This window comes from Schistocerca serialis, chromosome 4 (assembly GCF_023864345.2).
Source record: "Schistocerca serialis cubense isolate TAMUIC-IGC-003099 chromosome 4, iqSchSeri2.2, whole genome shotgun sequence".
Taxonomy (NCBI): Eukaryota; Metazoa; Arthropoda; class Insecta; order Orthoptera; family Acrididae; genus Schistocerca; species Schistocerca serialis.
In genome coordinates, this window is record NC_064641.1 from 784684746 (window position 1) to 784704205 (window position 19460).

Below are 19460 nucleotides of genomic sequence, written 5' to 3' on the forward strand. Positions count from 1 at the left end.
TCCTTCTCCTTTAATGTCATATCTGCCTAATCATTGTTGAGTTCTTCTATTTTTTACTCTTTCTGCCCATTGTCTTCTGTGGCCTTCTAGTCACTCCATTCATGTAGTTCTCAGTACATGGTCTACAAATGTTGCCATTTCCAATTATATTACTTCTGATATTCTTCCCTTGCTTTGGTAGCATCCTAAATTTGCTTCTTGATTTCATCTTTAACCTTCTCATACACACATCAAAAAAAGTTTGGCATCACCCCGGTTCCGATAACTCCTGAAGATAGGCATTGACTGTGGATATTGTATCACAGACACAGTCCCTTTGACTGTTCAGAGATGTCACTAAACCCACCCAAAAAATGTAAACAACCATGCATGAACAGTGCGTTAGTCGGAGGGGGTCCGAAAGCTGATCAGATCCAGTCATTCCCCCAGAAAGGAGGTACAGGGCTTGTGTTGTCTGTAGTTCAATCATGCCTAGATGGTCAATACTGCGGTTCAACCGTGTCTGCATTGTTACTTTGTGCCAGGAAGGGCTCTCAACAAGGGAAGTGTTCAGGCGTCAGGGAGTTAACCAAAGCAATGTTGTCTAGACATGGACGAGATACAGAGAGAGACAGGAACTGTTGCTGACATGCCTCGCTTAGTCCGCCCAAGTGCTACTACTGCAGTTGATGATCACTACCTACTGATCATGGCTGGAGGAACCCTGACAGCAATGTCACCACATTGAATAATGCTTTTCGTGTTATGGCTCAAACTGTGTGCAATAGGCTGCATGATGCCCAGCTCCACTACTGACGTTCATGGTGAGATCCATCTTTGCAACCACAACACCATGCAGCGCGGTACAGTTGAGCCCAACAACATGCCAAATGAACCACTCAGGATTGGCACCATGTTCTCTTCACTGATGAGTGTCGCACATGCCTTCTACCAGACAATCGTTGGAGACGAGTTTGGAGGCAACCCAGTCAGACCGAACGCCTTACACGCATAGTCCAGCGAGTGCAGCAAGGTGGAGGTTCCCTGATGTTTTGGGGTGGCATTATGCGGGGCTGACATATGCTGTTAGTGGTCATGGGAGGTGCCGTAACAGCTGTATGATATTTGAATGCCATCCTCTGATCGATAGTACAACCATATCGGCAGCATATTGGCGAGGGATTCATCTTCATGTACGACAATTCGCGCCCCCATCATGCACATCTTGTGAATGACTTCCTTCAGGATAATGACATCGCTTGACTAGAGTCGCCAGCATGTTCTCCAGACATGAACCCTATTGAACATGCCTGTGATAGATTGAAAAGCGCTGTTTATGGATGACGTGACCCATCAACCACTCTGAGGGATCTGTGCCAAATCGCTGTTGAAGAGTGGGATAATCTGGACCAACAGTGCTTTGATGAACTTGTGGATAGTATGCCACAATGAATACAGACATGCATCAATGCAAGAGGATGTGCTACTGAGTATTAGAGGTACCGGTGTGTACAGCAATCTGGACCACCACCTCTGAAGGTCTTGCTGTATGGTGGTACAAGATGCAATGTGTGGTTTTCTGTACAGGTTCCAGAACCGAGGTGATGGAAAACTTTTTTTTGGTGTGTGTATTACCCAGGAGATTTTTCTGTAATTGTTTTTGATTATGTTTTCCTTGAGTTATCTCAGCAACATTGGCTTTCTGTCTCAGTTTTATGTCTGTTGACATATTCATTTTGTTTTATATCATTCTTGTTTCTTTTTGTTATGATCTGTCATCCTGCTATTCATTGATTTTTCCATCTCCAGCTGTGTTTTGTCTGTTGGTGAATCTGCAGCTCTCTCATTCTGACTCTTTTGCTCAATTTGTCAAGTTCTTTTTTCACATATGCTTTTACTTACTGTAATTAATCTAGGCAATGACATTTTATCACAGTTCCTTTTTCATCAGTTTTGCAGCAGTTGTCAGGCACATATTCTCTTGTGTTTCAGTAGATACATACAATTTTGTCAGTCTGACCAAATGCACTTCTTCATGTGTTTCACAATGCAAACAGAGAACATTGCTTTATTTCTTATCGTAAACAAAAAAAATTTTAAAGTGTAATTTTAAGAGTGCATTTGTTAGTTTGAACCCAAATTAGTCTAGTATGATATTTGGAGTAATAGTATTTGTTAAAAGGGATAGACACACACAAGGAATAACCAGAAATACAGCAGTGCAGCTGCATGGCTTTAGGAGACAGACAGTGCAGTGCAGACCAATACACAAATTGGGGCAAGTTGGACATATTCATAATATTTTTGCAAATCAGCCTCAAAGTGATTACTGTACTGGACTGTATTAGTACTGTTTACTAAATGGCTTCCTCTCAGTTGATAATAATAGCAGCACCAGAGGATTGGAGAGGATTTATAGACCACATCTTCAACTTTTCTATTAGAAATGAAAACAAAAAAATGAACTGTTTTTGTAGTTTAATATCAAAAAATTCATTTCCATATATTCATGAAAATAGCTTTGAAATTATGAAACATTCATCTAAAGAAGTATGCATAATGAACAAATGTTTAAGTGCAGTATTCAAATTAAGAAACATAGTATGCAAAATAAAAATTCTTTGTAATGTTTATTCAACTAAGAACTTGATTATAAAAAACATTTCTAGTTATATATCCAGGAACTATGAGGTATAAATTTTTGGGTGAGCAAGCAACATAAAGCTGTCCATGATAAAAACTTGAAATGTCAAATCCACTCGACAGTATTTACCAGACAACCCCTGTGACTTGTTAATTGTAATAGCAAGTGTAAGTCTCAATGGAAACTGCAGTCTCTTGAAGTAAAATGGGAGATCTGTCAGAGTAAGGAGTATCTCTTTATCTATGTGTTGTACAGGAATATATTTGAGCAGGCACATTCAGCTGTGTATGTAGATACTGTCTGCAAAATACGTTGACAATAGAGATAATAGCGAAGAAGTAAAAAATTTAAATGTTATGCATAATGCAGTCATCTCATTATTTATGACATCATATCTCCTGAACTATGGTGGGTAGGTGGTCCTTATGCTAACAGCAATAGCAATTGTTGCCTGACAGTCGAGGATGTGTGTACCTATTTTGGGTGAAATTGGGTCAGTGGTCTAGGACATGTGGAACACATACATACATCTGTTTCTATGAGAGAGAGAGAGAGAGAGAGAGAGAGAGAGAGAGAGAGAGAGAGAGAGAGAGAGATTGATTTTCTTTGCTGGATCAAATTCTTTGGATATGAAATATGCTGGTGTACTAATACCACTGTATTATTCATTTCAGATGTCGGTGAGGCAGCAAAACACAAAGCTGAAGCTGTTGCTGAAACTGTTGAAACTAAGGCAGTAGAAGTAAAAGAGCAAGTAGAAGAGAAAGTAAAAGCAGTCACAGAACAGGTGAAGGAGAAGGTTGAAAATTTTATACCAATCAAGAAAGAAGATGGGGAAGACCTGACAAAAGTAGGAGATGATGCTCTTAAGAATGTTACTACAAAGGTTGGAAATGAACTGGAGAATGTCAGTGAACAGGTTACTGACAAAGTGCATGACACTGTAGAGAAAACCAGTGAAGAGGTGGAAAATGTAACAGAGAAGGCAGGTGCAGAATTTCAGAACATAAGTGAAAAGGTTAACACTGAATTGGAACATTCAGTCAACAGAGCCAGTTCTGAAGTTGAAGAGATAACGACAGAAATTGGGACTGCTGCTGAAAACCTACATATGTCAATAGATAAAGCTGATATTGATATGGTTGATGAAGAATTGCGAGCTATTGAAGAAATGGAGGCAACTGAAAAGATGGTGAAAGAAGAGGGATCCATGCATGAAAATATGGTCGTGTCAGCAGCATCCACAGCTGAAAACGAAATTGACGAGAAGCATGAAACAGAAGATGCAAAGGAAAGCCGAAGTAAACATGCCACTCCTGATTTGGACAAGAATGTTACTGAAGATGCTGAAAAATCTGGAAATGGTAGTCCAGTAACTAATGAAAGTGATGAGAAGACTAATCCAAGTGCATAATTGTGACAGAATTTTTGGTTTGTGTGTGTGTTGAATGGTTTAATGAATACAGAACAGAAAATATATGATATTTTGTAAAATTAATGTGCTATTTTGAAAATATTCTTGTAAAAAACCAAATGGACATACAAGATGCAAAATATGGTTGTGCAGGACACAGTAAAAGAAGTTATATTACAGTTTATGTGTAAAAATGGTGTTGACTGTTACTATAAGTTTAGAAATACTTAATCCAACAGCACCCTCAACTTTCTCCATTATTCCACACTCCTGCTGCAGTGTAGGAGCACATGCACACACAAACACACAGAATACACTAACCAATGAGAAATAATCTGATAAGATTGTTTTTATATAAAAAGAAAATTAAAAAAATCTTTATTTCATTTATTGTACAAAAATTATTAACATTAAGTTAATCACTGAATGGTCTGGACTTCTCCTATCACTGCAATTGCATCAATCTCCACTTTTAAACCCTGGAACAGTGCATAAAAATGGCATTAATAGTTAACTTGTGTACAAAAATTGGCATACACACAAAATATTTGCTACTAATGACTAGTCCTGTATACACACTGATTTTCATAAAATGTATTGATTCTACCAAGATATAAGTCGTCGTTCATAACACTGATCATACATAATCTTTTGAATACTTTTTTGAATAAAAAATAATTGAAATTACCAAATACCTTTTAGGAGATCATCACTGAAAATATTCATTAGTAGTTGCAATTAAAACTGTATGATCATTCATTTTTTTAGTAAGTTAGTCTCAAACAAAGGTAATGTTGCCTAAGTAATTTTATAATTCAGTGATATAACTTGTACTTTACACCTATAACTGTAACTTCAATATGAATCAATCTCTCTGCAGTGTTTGAAGTGCATAATTCATTTTTAATCCCAGACTAGGCTTACCATGCACTTTTCCTTGACACAGTGCTAATATTGTTTCCAAGATTATATTACTTACATGTAGTTCCGATGCAGTATTTAATAAGTAATTATTTGAAGATCTTAATTAGTAATTATAAATGTAGTGAGTTTTGATGAAAAAGAAGGTACTGAAGTACTGCAGTTTTTTAAGCAACAGTGTTGCGAAAATAAAAAATGTAAGCAAAATCTTTCATTTACACACATCTATTCATGTACTGTTTTACTTATAATTATTTACACAGTCAAGATGTAACCTCTGCTGACAGTGAAGTGTTTGTTCTAATTTCGCAACATCAACAAAAGTTAAATTACATGCGTGACTGTTAGCTTATAGATTTGTAACAGCATAATGGTGTCTGATCATGAAAAAGTTTGATATGTACTAAATGCACACACTTCATTAAGACAGTTGCAGTGAGAAAACAGCACTTTAGTTTGTAATTTACAGAACAATACCACTTATAACATTTATTACTTTAGTACTGATGGACCAGGCAGAAAAATCAGTAGGACAGAATGAAATGAGCATTTACAAGAAGCTGCCAACAAAATTGTGGTTGACGCAACTTAGCTAAAAATCTTGACTCACTTGCATTTCATTGCAAATGTCTAGCTCACACTGCCATGTGACTATTGGACTATGATTTAGCATGTGACATTCTGCACAGTATTGGAATAACTCTCATTTCCCCCACAACCATTCATCTCTCTTTCTCCAGATGAAGAACCCTAGAGAGAAAGAGTGAGTCTGTGCAAACCTGATACCAGTTGATAGCAGAAGTTATTTTCAGCCTTCATATGCTTCCAATATCCTCCATATGTTTGATAACCAGTTGATTACTTATTTTTCTGTACTATATTAACATGGAGCGATATCAGAACTAATTGTGCTCATATAGACATAAGAAAAAATGCGTATGACAACAGAATGAGGAAACTAAGAGATGAATAATCAACAAAAGGATAATACTCTATGAGCTGGAGCATGGAATATCAGAAGCTTGAACGTGGTAGGGAAACTAGAAAAATCTGAAAAGGGAAATGCAGAGGCTCAATCTAGATATAGTAGGGGACAGCGAAGTGAAGTGGAAAGAAGACAAGGATTTCTGGTCAGATGAGGATAGGGTAATATCATCAACAGCAGCAGCAAATCGTATAATGGGAGTAGGATTCATTATGTGTAGGAAGGTAGGGCAGAGAGTTTGTTAGTGTGAACAGTTCAGTGACAGGGTTGTTCTTATCAGACAGCAAATCATCACTGATGATGTTAGTTCAGGTATATATGCAGACATTGCAAGCTGAAGATGAAGAGACAAAGTGTATGAGGATATTGAAAGGGTAATGCAGTATGTAAAGGGGGTTCAGTGACAGGGTTGTTCTTATCAGACAGCAAATCATCACTGACGATGTTAGTTCAGGTATATATGCTGACGTCGCAAGCTGAAGATGAAGAGACAAAGTGTATGAGGATATTGAAAGGGTAATGCAGTATGTAAAGGGGGATAAAAATCTAATAGTCATGGGGGACTGGAATGCAGTTGTAGGAGAAGGGGTAGAAGAAAAGGTTACAGTAGAATATGGGCTTGGGACAGGGAATGAGTGAGGAGAAAGGCTAATTGAGTTCTGTAACAAATTTCAGCTAGTTATACTGAATACTCTGTTCAAGAATCACAAGAGGGGGAGGTATACTTGAAAAAGGCCAGGTGATACGGGAAGATTTCAATTAGATTACGTCATGGTCAGGCAGAGATTCTGAAATCGGATACTGGATTGTAAGGCATACCCAGGAGCAGATATAGACGCAGATCACAAAATAGTAGTGATGAAGAGTAGGCTGAAGTTTAAGACATTAGTCAGGAAGAATCAATACGCAAAGAAATGGGATACCGAAGTACTAAGGAATGACGAGATACAATTGAAGTTCTCTAAGGCTACAGATACAGCAATAAGAAATAGCTCAGTAGGCAGTACAGTTGAAGAGGACCAGATGTCTTGAAAAAGAGCCATCACAGAAGTTGGAAAGAAAAACATAGGTACAAAGAAGGTAACTGTGAAGAAACCATGGGTAACAGAAGAAACACTTCATTTGATCAATGAAAGGAGGACGTACAAAAATGTTCTGGGGAAACTCAGGAATACAGAAATACAAGTCGCTGAGGAATGAAATAAATAGCAAATGAAGGGAAGCTAAGATGAAATGCCTGCAGGAAAAATGTGAAGAAATCAAAAAAGAAATGATTGTCAGGAGGACACATTCAGCATACAGGAAAGTCAAAACAATCTCCGGTGACATTAACAGTAAGTGTGGTAGCATTAAGAGTGCAGTGGGAATTCCACTGCTAAATGCAGAGGAAAGAGTGGATAGGTGGAAAGAATACATTGAAAGCCTCCATGAGTGGGAAGACTTGTATGATGTGATAGAAGAGGATACAGGAGTCGATTTAGAAGAGATAGGGGATCCAGAATTAGAATCAGAATTTAAAAGAGCTTTGGAGGACTTAAGATCAAATAAGGCAGAAGGGATAGATAACATTCCATCAGAATTTCTAAAATAATTTGGGGAAGTGTTAACAAAATGACTATTCAAGTCTGTGTGTAGAATGTATTAGTCTGCCGACATACAATCTGAATTTTCGAAAAATATCATCCACACAATTCTGAAGACTGCAAGAACTGACAAGTGTGAGAATTATTGCACAATCAGCTTAACAGCTCATGCATCCAAGTTGCTGACAAGAATAATATACAGAAGAACGAAAAAGAACATTGAAAATGTGCTAGATGATGATCAGTTTGGGTTTAGAAAAGGTAAAGGCATGAGAGAGGCAATTCTGATGTTGCGGTTGATAATGGAAGCAAGACTAAAGAAAAATCATGACAAATTCATAGGATTTGTCAACCTGGAAAAAGCCTTTGACAATGTAAACTGGTGCAAGATGTTTGAAATTCTCAGAAAAATAGGGATAAGCTACAGGGAGAGACGCGTAATATACAATACGTACAAGGGCCAAGAGGGAATAATAAGAGTGAATGACCAAGAACGAAGTGCTCGGATTAAAGAGGGTGTAAGGCAGGGATGTATTGAAGAAGAATTACATGATCTGCTGAATAGAATGGACAGTCTAATGAGTACACAGTATGGGCTGAGAGTAAATCGAAGAAAGGTGAAGGTAATGAGATATCTGCTTGTGTCTGTATATGCATGGATGGATATGTGTGTGTGTGTGTGCGCGAGTGTATACCTGTCCCTTTTTTCCCCCCAAGGTAAGTCTTTCTGCTCCCAGGATTGGAATGACTCCTTACCTTCTCCCTTAAAACCCACATCCTTTCATTTTTCCCTCTCCTTCCCTCTTTCCTGATGAAGCAACCGTGGGTTGCGAAAGCTTGAAACTTGTGTGTGTGTGTGTGTGTGTGTGTGTGTGTGTGTGTGTGTGTGTGTGTGTGTGTATTATGGTCTCATCATACTGAATAGGGGTGGGGATGTCCTGCTAAGATTACTATAAATGGAAATATATGGCACACAAAACATAATGTGTGTGTAATAGATACATACCAATGGTAACTTTCCAGCTTGAAATGATATACGGGCAGGATATGGCTCCTTAAAAACTGGAATATTCACAAAGATAATGAATTAGTTAAAGCATTAAAGTAATGTTTATTGTTGCTCTACACATAACTAAATTTCTGAGACAGATTTCACTGCTCAAAATGTGCTTTGAATGATAGCAGCTGTTTTTTTTACTAAAATACTAAAACATATCATCTACATACTTAAGTGTCAACATGAAGCTAAATTACATTCCTGTATATGTGATGAGTTTCAATATTCCATAGAATTTGTGCCATAATATGTTGTCATGGACATCAGGTTTAGAACAGTTGCTGCACGTTAGTGGGTAAATGCCTTTAATTCATCCTGAAAAGACTGTCTTCCAAGAACATTGAACTTTTTGGTGTGATTGTTTTTTTAACAAAGCAGGAGCACACTATACTGCTGTGATGTACAATAATCTCAGTGTGAGGGTCTTGCTCTTATTGCCTGTCAGTGAGTCTGAGGGAAGTCTGAGGAATGCTCCCAAATGCAACTTCTGAGATGTGATCATAAAAGAAACTATTGTATTAAAACAACAGATAACACCCTCAATATAAAAATGAAGCCCTGTAACTGATTATAATGTTGAATACTGCTCTAAAATTTCTCTCTGATAAAACTTATTAAGTGGAAGCTATTGTAACCAGATACTATATCAATTCAACATTATATTTTCTGTCAGCTTCACTCATGAGACATATTTTTGGTACCATTAAATCAGCATGTTAAAATAATCATACATCAAATTATGACTTTTGAATGGGACATAATGGGGAATCCCAAGTGAAGTAACAACTGTTCCAAATGGATTACTGGAGTATATTATGTTGGCCTTGCTCTCAGTCATTGAATGAAATTAATTCTTGTTGTAAAGCAGTCTTCCCTCAGATTTATTGATAGGCAATAGGAGCAAGACCTTAGTTTGTCTCCAGTTCTTGGCTGAGCAACTTCATCAGCTAAGTCTTGAGAGCTGGTTTACCTATAGTCACATGTGTCTTGCAGACACATGTGACTCTAGGTCACTCCCATTTCATCCCCCCCCCCCTCCCCCGCCCCTCCCTATCCCTCAAAATCTGGACTTCAGAATTTTAATTCATTGCAGAATTCTCATACAGTTCAATTTTTTGAGATATTGTAAGATTTTTGTGTCTCCTATAAAATTTAGTTCTTGTGACATGACACATTTCGAAATTGACCAAAGAGAAGTTATTACAATCTTCCAACAGACAGTGTGCAAACTATAAGTCATGTGCAGGCACTGAATTACTTCTACTGTCTTCATTTCATTTTCATTGTTGTCTGCCACCTATTACATGGTTCCACATTATACTCATATTTGATGTTTTGAATAGATGGGATATTAGAAGTCACTGGCTAACTAATTTGACTAGACCCTGCCATTAACATAATTTTAGCATACTTACATGTCCTTTGTATCCAGTTACAAACTATAACTAAACATCTTACTCATAACGCTAATTTCATCCAAACAGCAGATTGTAAAAATGCAAGCTGAATGAAAATAATGTCTCAGGTGCAGATGCATATATTTGAATCACACATATATATTTCAGATACATACAAAAACTTATTTTATGAAGCATAGTGCCACTTCTCTTTGAATTATACTTAATATTATAATACTGCATCAGTATGCAAATTGTATAAAACTTCTGGCAATTGAAACACGAGTACTAAATAAAGACTCAAACAGCTGTCTTTTTACAGTGGCACTCAGTAAAGTCAAGTGGCTAAGTGCATGTCACAGATTGTTGCCCCTACTGCTTTTAATAAGGAATGACAGACAAAAGTTCTGAAGTGACTGTAGAGCAGTGTTTGCAAAAGAAAAAAATTATGATGAACCTCACCTAATACATGGTTTTAGTTTATTTCTAATGAACACATTAACCCGCAATTTTGAACATTCTTTATTTTTAAAATTTGGGATGAGTGATTCCTGAATTTTATGGAAATTATTTATGAGAACACTACTTACATTCTTTGTAAACTTCATTCACTGCTTGGAAATCACTTACGTCATGAAGTAGAATTGTGACTTTCACAACTGAAAAAGATAAGGCAAATTTAAGATAAAAGCTGATGTAAAAATGGTGAAGGTAACATTAAAAAGATTTATTATTAATGAGGGAGAGGGTGTATTTGTGTGTGTGCATGGTTTTGTGTGTGTGTGTGTGTGTGTGTGTGTGTGTGTGTGTGTGTGTGTGTGTGTGTGTGTGGGCATGCACGCTTTTGCTAGAGAAAGAACAAGAGATTGAAAGCTGGTGTGAATACTGTTTTCTGTTGTTTCTAAGCACCACACGTCATTCTGCTGTTGTATAGGTGAGTGGTTGCCTTTCCATTATTTTACGTCTTATTCCATCCAGGAATTTCCATTGTTGATAGACATAGTTTTTTTGTTTGACAGTCCTATAGTATATTATGGTTAAAAGAGGGGCTAACTCAGCTGTAGATTCCATCAGACCCTGTCGCCTTGTTCATTTTTGAGGATTTTAGCCTCATCTCAGTTCCACTAATACCTATATCACTTATCTCTGTAGTGGTATAAGAATTAAACTGATGCAGTTACTCCTGAGTTCTCATTTGTCAGGAACATTTCAAAATGGAGTTCAGAATTTCTGCTTTAACTTTGCAAATGAGTCATGGGCCCAAAGGGCTGAGGTGATGTGGACTGATGTGGAGTGTACCAGTTCACTGAGTAACATTTAAGAAAGATGTTTTGCTCTTTCAGAAAGCTTTGAAAGAGTTCACAAGTGTGTCCCTTTTTGTAGGCATAGAATTTTTCTTAAGCTGCCAGTTTTCTGAGTGAGTATTGCAGTTTAGTGAGGATGTACAAGCTCAGTAGAAAGAGGTCACATAGCAGAGCATGCTGAAGGTATCAGCTAACTGGAGATGGAGTTTAATGTATGAAGCAAACTTGGCAAGACCCTGTTGAAGACAATAAATCCAATTTGTTCCCATGGAAACTTGAGATCTGGTGTTGCTGTGTAGTTCTCCTTTTTGACTATGAACTGTTTTTCAGTCTTATTTATTGAACAGATTATGAGCAGAAGTGGCAAGAAACCATGTGGATAGGTGTAGCTCATGAGCTAAAACGAGGTTGGCAACTGTTTGTTGGTTTGATTTTTTAGAGAAGAAGTGCAGAGGATGAATCAAAGTCTGCCTATAAATTTTTCCAAGAAAATCTGCAGAACAATGTGTTGTGTAATTTGTTTTAGGTGACCCACACCACAAAGAGTGTGCAGATTCTGACTGTAGCTGTGGGTAAATCTTTGCACAATGACACAGAAATTCTGAGGATGAGAGGGAGGAACATTTCAAGTTAATACTGTTTATTACTGTATGCCATAAATTTATTGGTCATTACCTAGCATAAAAGACTTTACTCAATTAAAAATTTAGATTTGCCAGTCATCTGAACACTCTGAATATACAAAATGCAAATTATCTGAAGAAATATTTCTTATGGTTATGCAAGATGCCATTATTTTAGCTGAAGAGCTCCATAGAACAGTGAGGTGGGAGTATGGTAGAAAACATTAGTTCCATGTAACTGAAAAAAATCAGGGTTTGGGAAACATTTACAGTCAATGAAAACAATATTAACAGGCATATAATATTACTTACCATTGTTGAGTGATGAACCAGCTGCTTCAAGAATGCCTCTAAGATTTTCAAAACACTTTCTTGCTTGACCCACCACTCCACCTTCTGCAGCCTTATTGGTGTTTTTATCAAATCCCACAGTACCAGCTACATACACCATATTGTTCACACAAATTGCTTGGCTGTAACATTTAACATAAACACATGTATTTACATAAATAATTCATAATCACATACAATCACAATTTCTCTCACATATTCACTTTAAATGATAAATCTTGAAATTTGACTCAGATATTGGCAATGAAATATTATGGATGGTATATGAACAATTCAATTCAATTCAGTCCAATTCAATCTCTTTATTCATCCATTAACAATATACATTGTATGGATATAGTCAATTACAATATAGTTTCTTTTATTTAATTTGTTTCAAACACTTGGATAATAAATACAAATATTTTAAATCATTGTATATAAATAATATTACTTTTCCATATTCAGATATTCTTCAATGTTATAAAATCTATGTGTTAGTAAATATTGTTTAAGATATACCACGAATTTATGAAATTCTTTAGTTTTCTTTACTGTAGAAGGCAATGCACTAAGAAGTATTTTGGGCTGGTAGTTTACACTTATTTCGTAGAGTGCTCCTTTGTGGGTGTCCCTGTGAAAATCATCACTGTTCCTTGTTTCATGGTTATGAACCTGATTATTTAATGTTGAAAATTCCTGGTGAGTTTTCAGAAAGCATACACATTCATGGAATTATAAGCTAGGAAGAGTCATTATTTTAAATTCTTTAAATATTTTTCTGCATGATACTCTGCAGATGACGAAGAAATTGAAGAAATGTATGATGAAGTAAAAGAAATTATTCAGGTAGTGAAGGGAGACGACAATTTAATAGTCATGGGTGACTGGAATTCGACAGTAGGAAAAGGGAGAGAAGGAAACATAGTAGGTGAATATGAATTCGGGCTGAGAAATGAAAGAAGAAGCCGTCTGGTAGAATTTTGCACAGAGCATAACTTAATCATAGCTAACATTTGGTTCAAGTATCATAAAAAAAGGTTGTATACATGGAAGAATCCTGGAGATACTAAAAGGTATCAGATAGATTATATAATGGTAAGACAGAGTTTTAGGAACCAGGTTTTAAATTGTAGGACATTTCCAGGGGCAGATTTGGACTCTGACCACAATCTATTGGTTATGAACTGTAGATTAAAACTGAAGAAATTGCAAAAAAGTGGGAATTTAAGGAGATGGGACTTGGATAAACTGACTAAACCAGAAGTTGTACAGAGTTTCAGGGACAGCATAAGGGAACAATTGACAGGAATGGGGGAAAGAAACACAGTAGAAGACGAATGGGTAGCTCTGAGGGATGAAGTAGTGAAGGCAGCAGACGATCAAGTAGGTAAAAAGACGAGGGCTAGTAGAAATCCTTGGGTAACAGAAGAAGTACTGAATTTAATTGATGAAAGGAGAAAATATAAAAATGCAGAAAATGAAGCAGGCAAAAAGGAATACAAACGTCTCAAAAATGAGATCGACAGGAAGTGCAAAATGGCTAAGCAGGCATGGCTAGAGGACAAATGTAACGATGTAGAGGCTTATTTCACTAGGGGTAAGATAGATACAGCCTACAGGAAAATTAAAGAGACCTTTGTAGAAAAGAGAACCACTTGTATGAATATCAAGAGCTCAAATGGAAACCCAGTTCTAAGCAAAGAGGGGAAAGCAGAAAGGTGGAACGAGTATATAGAGGGTCTATACAAGGGTGATGTACTTGAGGACAATATTATGGAAATGGAAGAGGATGTAGATGAAGATGAAATGGAAGATACGATACTGCATGAAGAGTTTGACAGAGCACTGAAAGACCTGAGTCTAAACAAGGACCAGGGAGTAGACAACACTCCATTAGAACTACTGACGGCCTTGGGAGAGCCAGTCCTGACAAAACTCTACCATCTGGTGAGCAAGATGTACGAGACAGGTGAAATACCCTCAGACTTCAAGAAGAATATTATAATTCCAATCCCAAAGAAAGCAGGTGTTGACAGATGTGAAAATTACCGAACTATCAGTTTAATAAGTCACAGCTGCAAAATACTAACGCGAATTCTTTACACACAAATGGAAAAACTGGTAGAAGCTGATCTCGGGAAAGATCAGTTTGGATACCGTAGAAATGTTGGAACACATGAGGCAATACTGACCTTACGACTTATCTTAGAAGGAAGATTAAGGAAAGGCAAACCTATGTTTCTAGCATTTGTAGACTTAGAGAAAGCTTTTGACAATGTTGACTGGAATACTCTCTTTCAGATTTTGAAGGTGGCAGGGGTAAAATACAGGGAGCGACAAGCTATTTACAATTTGTACAGAATACAGATGGCAGTTATAAGAGTCGAGGGACATGAAAGGGAAGCAGTGGTTGGGAAGGGAGTGAGACAGGGTTGTAGCCTCTCCCCGATGTTATTCAATCTGTATATTGAGCAAGCAGTAAAGGAAACAAAAGAAAAATTTGGAGTAGGTATTAAAATCCAGGGAGAAGAAATAAAAACTTTGAGGTTCGCCGATGACATCGTAATTCTGTCAGAGACAACAAAGGACTTGGAAGAGCAGTTGAACAGAATGGACAGTGTCTTGAAAGGAGGATATAAGATGAACATCAATAAAAGTAAAACGAGGATAATGGAATGTAGTCGAATTAAGTCAGGTGACGCTGAGGGAATTAGATTAGGAAATGAGACACTTAAAGTAGTAACGGAGTTTTGCTATTTGGGGAGCAAAATAACTGATGATCGTCAAAGTAGAGAGGATATAAAATGTAGACTGGGAATGGCAAGGAAAGCGTTTCTGAAGAAGAGAAATTTGTTAACATCGAGTATAGATTTAAGTGTCAGGAAGTCGTTTCTGAAAGTATTTGTATGGAGTGTAGCCCTGTATGGATGTGAAACATGGACGATAAATAGTTTGGACAAGAAGAGAATAGAAGCTTTCGAAATATGGTGCTACAGAAGAATGCTCAAGATTAGATGGGTAGATCACGTAACTAATGAGGAGGTATTGAATAGGATTGGGAAGAAGAGAAGTTTGTGGCACAACTTGACTAGAAGAAGGGATCGGTTGGTAGGACATGTCCTGAGGCATCAAGGGATCACAAATTTAGCATTGGAGGGCAGCGTGGAGGGTAAAAATCGTAGAGGGAGACTAAGAGATGAATACACTAAATAGATTCAGAAGGATGTAGATTGCAGTAGGTACTGGGAGATGAAGGAGCTTGCACAGGATAGATTAGCATGGAGAGCTGCATCAAACCAGTCTCAGGACTGAAAACCACAACAACAACAACAACTCTGCAGGGAGCCCCTTTCATTATTCTAATACCCCTTTTTTGAAGTTTGAAAGCTTGTTTTGCTATACCTGTATTTCCCCAGAAGATCACAACATCTAAGCAAATTGTTCATGTAAGCATTTACTTAATTTTTTACTCAAAACTTCTAGATGCCTTTCCCATCTCAAGTGCTCATCCACCCATATACCTAGGAATTTTTGTATGGAGCTGGTGAATTACATAGTTCTCTATCTCAGCTTTTACTCTTCTTCTAGCTTTCCTTTTATTATTACTGAAATTCATCAATACCATTTTATCCTTATTTATGATCAAAGCATTATTTCTAAACAATTTTCCTGTCTCAGTTATTGTCCTAGAGACACTCTGCTGTAGATTACCCTCAGTGTATCCTTTTATTAAAATTTTAGTGTTGTCAGTGAACATCACTTTTTCTGCAACTGTCAGATGGTCTGTCAAATCATTTATGTACACTAAGAACAACAGAGGGCTTAACACGGAACCCTTGGGCACTTCATAGCTAGTTTTTTTGAAATCTGAAAGATACTCATTGCCTTCATGACATATTTGTTCTTTCTGTTGTCTGTCAGAGAGATAAGACTTGAACCAATTGAAGGCAAGTCCCTGGATCCCATAAAATTCTAGTTTCATAAACAATAAGTCATGGCTGATTAGACCAAATGCTTTAGATAAATCTACGAATATCCTGTAGCTTAATTCGTTCTTATCCATGGCATAGAACTATTTTCATGATTTGGAAGACTGCTGTTTCTATGGATCTATCCTTCCATACCCAATCTGAGCATTAGTCAGTATTTTATTTTCATTTGGGAAGTCAGCTAGCCTTTCATATATTACTCTTTGAATTACTTTAGAGAAACCTGACAATAATGACACTGGCCTATAATTATTTATGTCAGCCGTACTATCCTTTTTGTGAAGTGGCTTTATTATGGAGAGTTTTAGTTTTGATGGGAACACCCCTGCCCTGAAAGAAGTATTAATAACGTCAGTTAGGTGAGTATCTACACTGGTAGAACTATGTTTGATTACCTTGTCTGGAATTCCATAAGTACCACAGGACATTTTATTTTTTAGTTTATTAATAGCATTTGTAACTTCACATTCAGTTACTGGGTACAGAAACATTGTCTTTTCACAAGTTGGTACTTTCATGTTTTTGTTGTTTGAATTGCACAGACTTTTAATAAGGTTTGATGCTATGTTCACATAATGTTCATTGAATACATGGGCTACCTGTTGAGCATCTTCTATCAGTTTACCCTCACTTTTAATTTTGAAATTATGGGTCTTGGTTTTACATTTTTCTATGCTATTGTTTAAAACCTATTGTCTAAAACCTTTGATTTATTGCTTCCCTTATTAATGTATGAATCATTGCTTAGCTTTTTGCTGCCTGTAAAATTTTCCTATAGACCCTGCTATATATCCTATAGTATGGTTTTATTGTTGTATTTATTTTAGCATGTTTGCTTAGGTTTCAAAGGGTGGTTCTGATTTTTTAATCCCTTGTGTTACCCATGTGTTTTTGTCTTCTCACAACAGAGTGAGTAAAGATAACCTTGCATCCTGTAATAAAAGCATTGAGTGAGAGGTATGTACATAGTGAGAAATTAAATATTACAGTTCATCTTTAACACTTATGTTCTTTTACAGAGCACAAAATGAGGAACACAAGCATCTACTTTTGTCTTGCTTGTGGGTGTGATGATGAACACGGCACCGATAAGGAGAAACAATCAGCACCACAAGATCTGCCCAGGAGTCTAGAGATTGTAAAAATGGTCCTGCCTGGGCTATCAAATTTTGTTTCCAACCCCTCCCTCCCCTACACACATTGCTCATATTCTCCTAACAATGCACCCAATGACTTCCTCCAGATGGCTGTATTTTGGACCTAAAGACCACTGTGGTGCTGGGCTTAACAGGGGAAGTACTGTGATAATTAAACCACAAAAACAGCATCTTAGAACAGCTTTTGAGTCAAATGCATGTATGGCAGCATTTAAGTTTAATTATTTAACAGCATAAAGTTTTACTATATGATTTGTAATTTAATGAACTGATGTGATTAGAAACTGGTAAGAGTTGATACCATTAAGTTGTTCAAGATCATTGCTAACATCACTATGAACAGCTGCATTTTTTCTTTTTTTTCAAAAATAAAAAAAAAAAGGTACAAGTTTCCTGTACATTCAAAACTCAATACTTAAATTTTAAGTATAACATACAGCAGCTATAAGCAAACATGTTAATTACAAAAATGCAAAATAACAAGAGGAATGCAACAACCAAACAAAATTTACCTGTGTTTACTTCTAGTAGAATAATTGTGCTTCATGGTATTATACATTGCCTGACAAAAAAAGTGAAACACCCAGACAGTACTGCTGGATGTCAATGTAACTTCATACATGTACACACCATTGGTGAGTGTGTAAATGATTAGAGTTGCAATTCTCAGTGACAGGTAGAATGGCCACCAGAATGCATTACTCTTGTTCATGTTTAGTGTTGTTAGGATATATAATGTGAATGCACACCATGAGATGTTGAGTGATCACTGTGAAGGACATAGAAGATGCTGCATATCAAGTGAAACAGTGTTATCAGCACTTGACAGAAAGGGGCTTCATTGTGGCTCACTGGTCATATTGTGCAATACCCAGATTTATGGGGCATTCAGATGTGGCCTGATGATGGACTGAATGGGGATGTAAGAGCAAGCATGCTCATCATCAAGGTGTAAGTCAACCACATATGGCCACCACAAGAGTAGATAACTGTATTGTGCGTCAAGCACATTGTAACCCTTTCACATCAGTGTTTGACATCCAAAAACAAGTAACTCCCTGCAACAACTGTGCCGCGCCATCCAGCACCATTAGTCAGAGACTATCAACGGGCATATGCAGTTATCACCAAAACACATACAGCTCCACTTGGAGAAATGTGATCATGAAGCATGAACTGCTGATGAGTGGTGTCATATTGTGTTCAGTGGTGAATTACGGCTCTGCACTATCCCAGATGATAATCATCAGCAAGTATGGTGGTGATCTGGGGAGAGATCCCATTCTTCCAATGTTCTGGAGAGACATCATGGTGTCACAGCTGGCTCTATAGTCTGAGGAGCCAATGGCTATAACTTCAGGACACAGCTAGCAGTGAATGAGGGAGCTCTGATGGACAATTGTATGTCACAGACCTCCTAAATCCACATGTGTTACCTCTAATGTGACACTATCGTGATGATATTTTTCAACAGGACAGTGCTCATTACCACATGGCACATGGCTCTATGAACTGTCTGTGTGATGTTGAGACACTCCTGTGGGCTACAAGTTTCCCAGTGCTGACCCAATAGAACACATGTGGGACCAGCTCTGACATTAACTTATCCTAGTGCCAACACCCAGGATAGGATGGACAAGTTACAATAGTTGTGGCCAACCTGCCTCAGGAAAGGTTACAACAGCATTATGACATCCTTCCCAACTAAATCAGTGCATGAACGTAGGCCAAAAGAGGTGCAGTGTCATACTAATAAGTGGACTCATACTCTGTAAATTTGGTCCAGTTTTGTAATCACTCAAGTAACATAAAATACTCTCACAACCAATTAAGTTTATTTTCTCCTGCGATTCTGGCTGCTTCACTTGTTTATTTGGTAGTACAGAAAAGAAAAAAAATCTATATTTTGCTACTAAATGTTTTATTTGTGTCTACTGGTGCCAGGCCTCATCACTGGTCTATAATATAAAGAAAATTATTAAAGTGTATATATATTTTTGTAGGAGATTTGTAGTAATATTTGGCAGTTCATTTGCGTTATCTAAATACACTGGTGTGCAAATCTTAAGGAGTA

The 19460-nt window shown here is 37.1% G+C and overlaps 2 protein-coding genes across 2 annotated transcripts in view; one reads left to right on the plus strand and one right to left on the minus strand.

Annotated features, from left to right (window-relative positions):
• The window catches only part of LOC126473362 (uncharacterized protein PF3D7_1120000-like), a 282557-nt gene extending 278247 nt beyond the window's left edge, over positions 1-4310 (plus strand). Inside the window, exon 3 of the mRNA XM_050100369.1 lies at positions 3298-4310. Within this exon, the coding sequence (XP_049956326.1) occupies positions 3298-4037 (740 nt within the window). The 3' untranslated portion in view covers positions 4038-4310. The remainder of the gene's footprint in view (positions 1-3297) is intronic.
• Positions 4311-4381: 71 nt separating this feature from the next.
• The window catches only part of LOC126473363 (2-iminobutanoate/2-iminopropanoate deaminase-like), a 29024-nt gene continuing 13945 nt past the window's right edge, over positions 4382-19460 (minus strand). The window contains exons 2-5 of the mRNA XM_050100370.1: positions 12220-12380; positions 10571-10639; positions 8533-8588; positions 4382-4516 (exon numbers count right to left, since the gene is read on the minus strand). Of these exons, the coding sequence (XP_049956327.1) occupies positions 4457-4516; positions 8533-8588; positions 10571-10639; positions 12220-12380 (346 nt within the window). The 3' untranslated portion in view covers positions 4382-4456. The remainder of the gene's footprint in view (positions 4517-8532; positions 8589-10570; positions 10640-12219; positions 12381-19460) is intronic.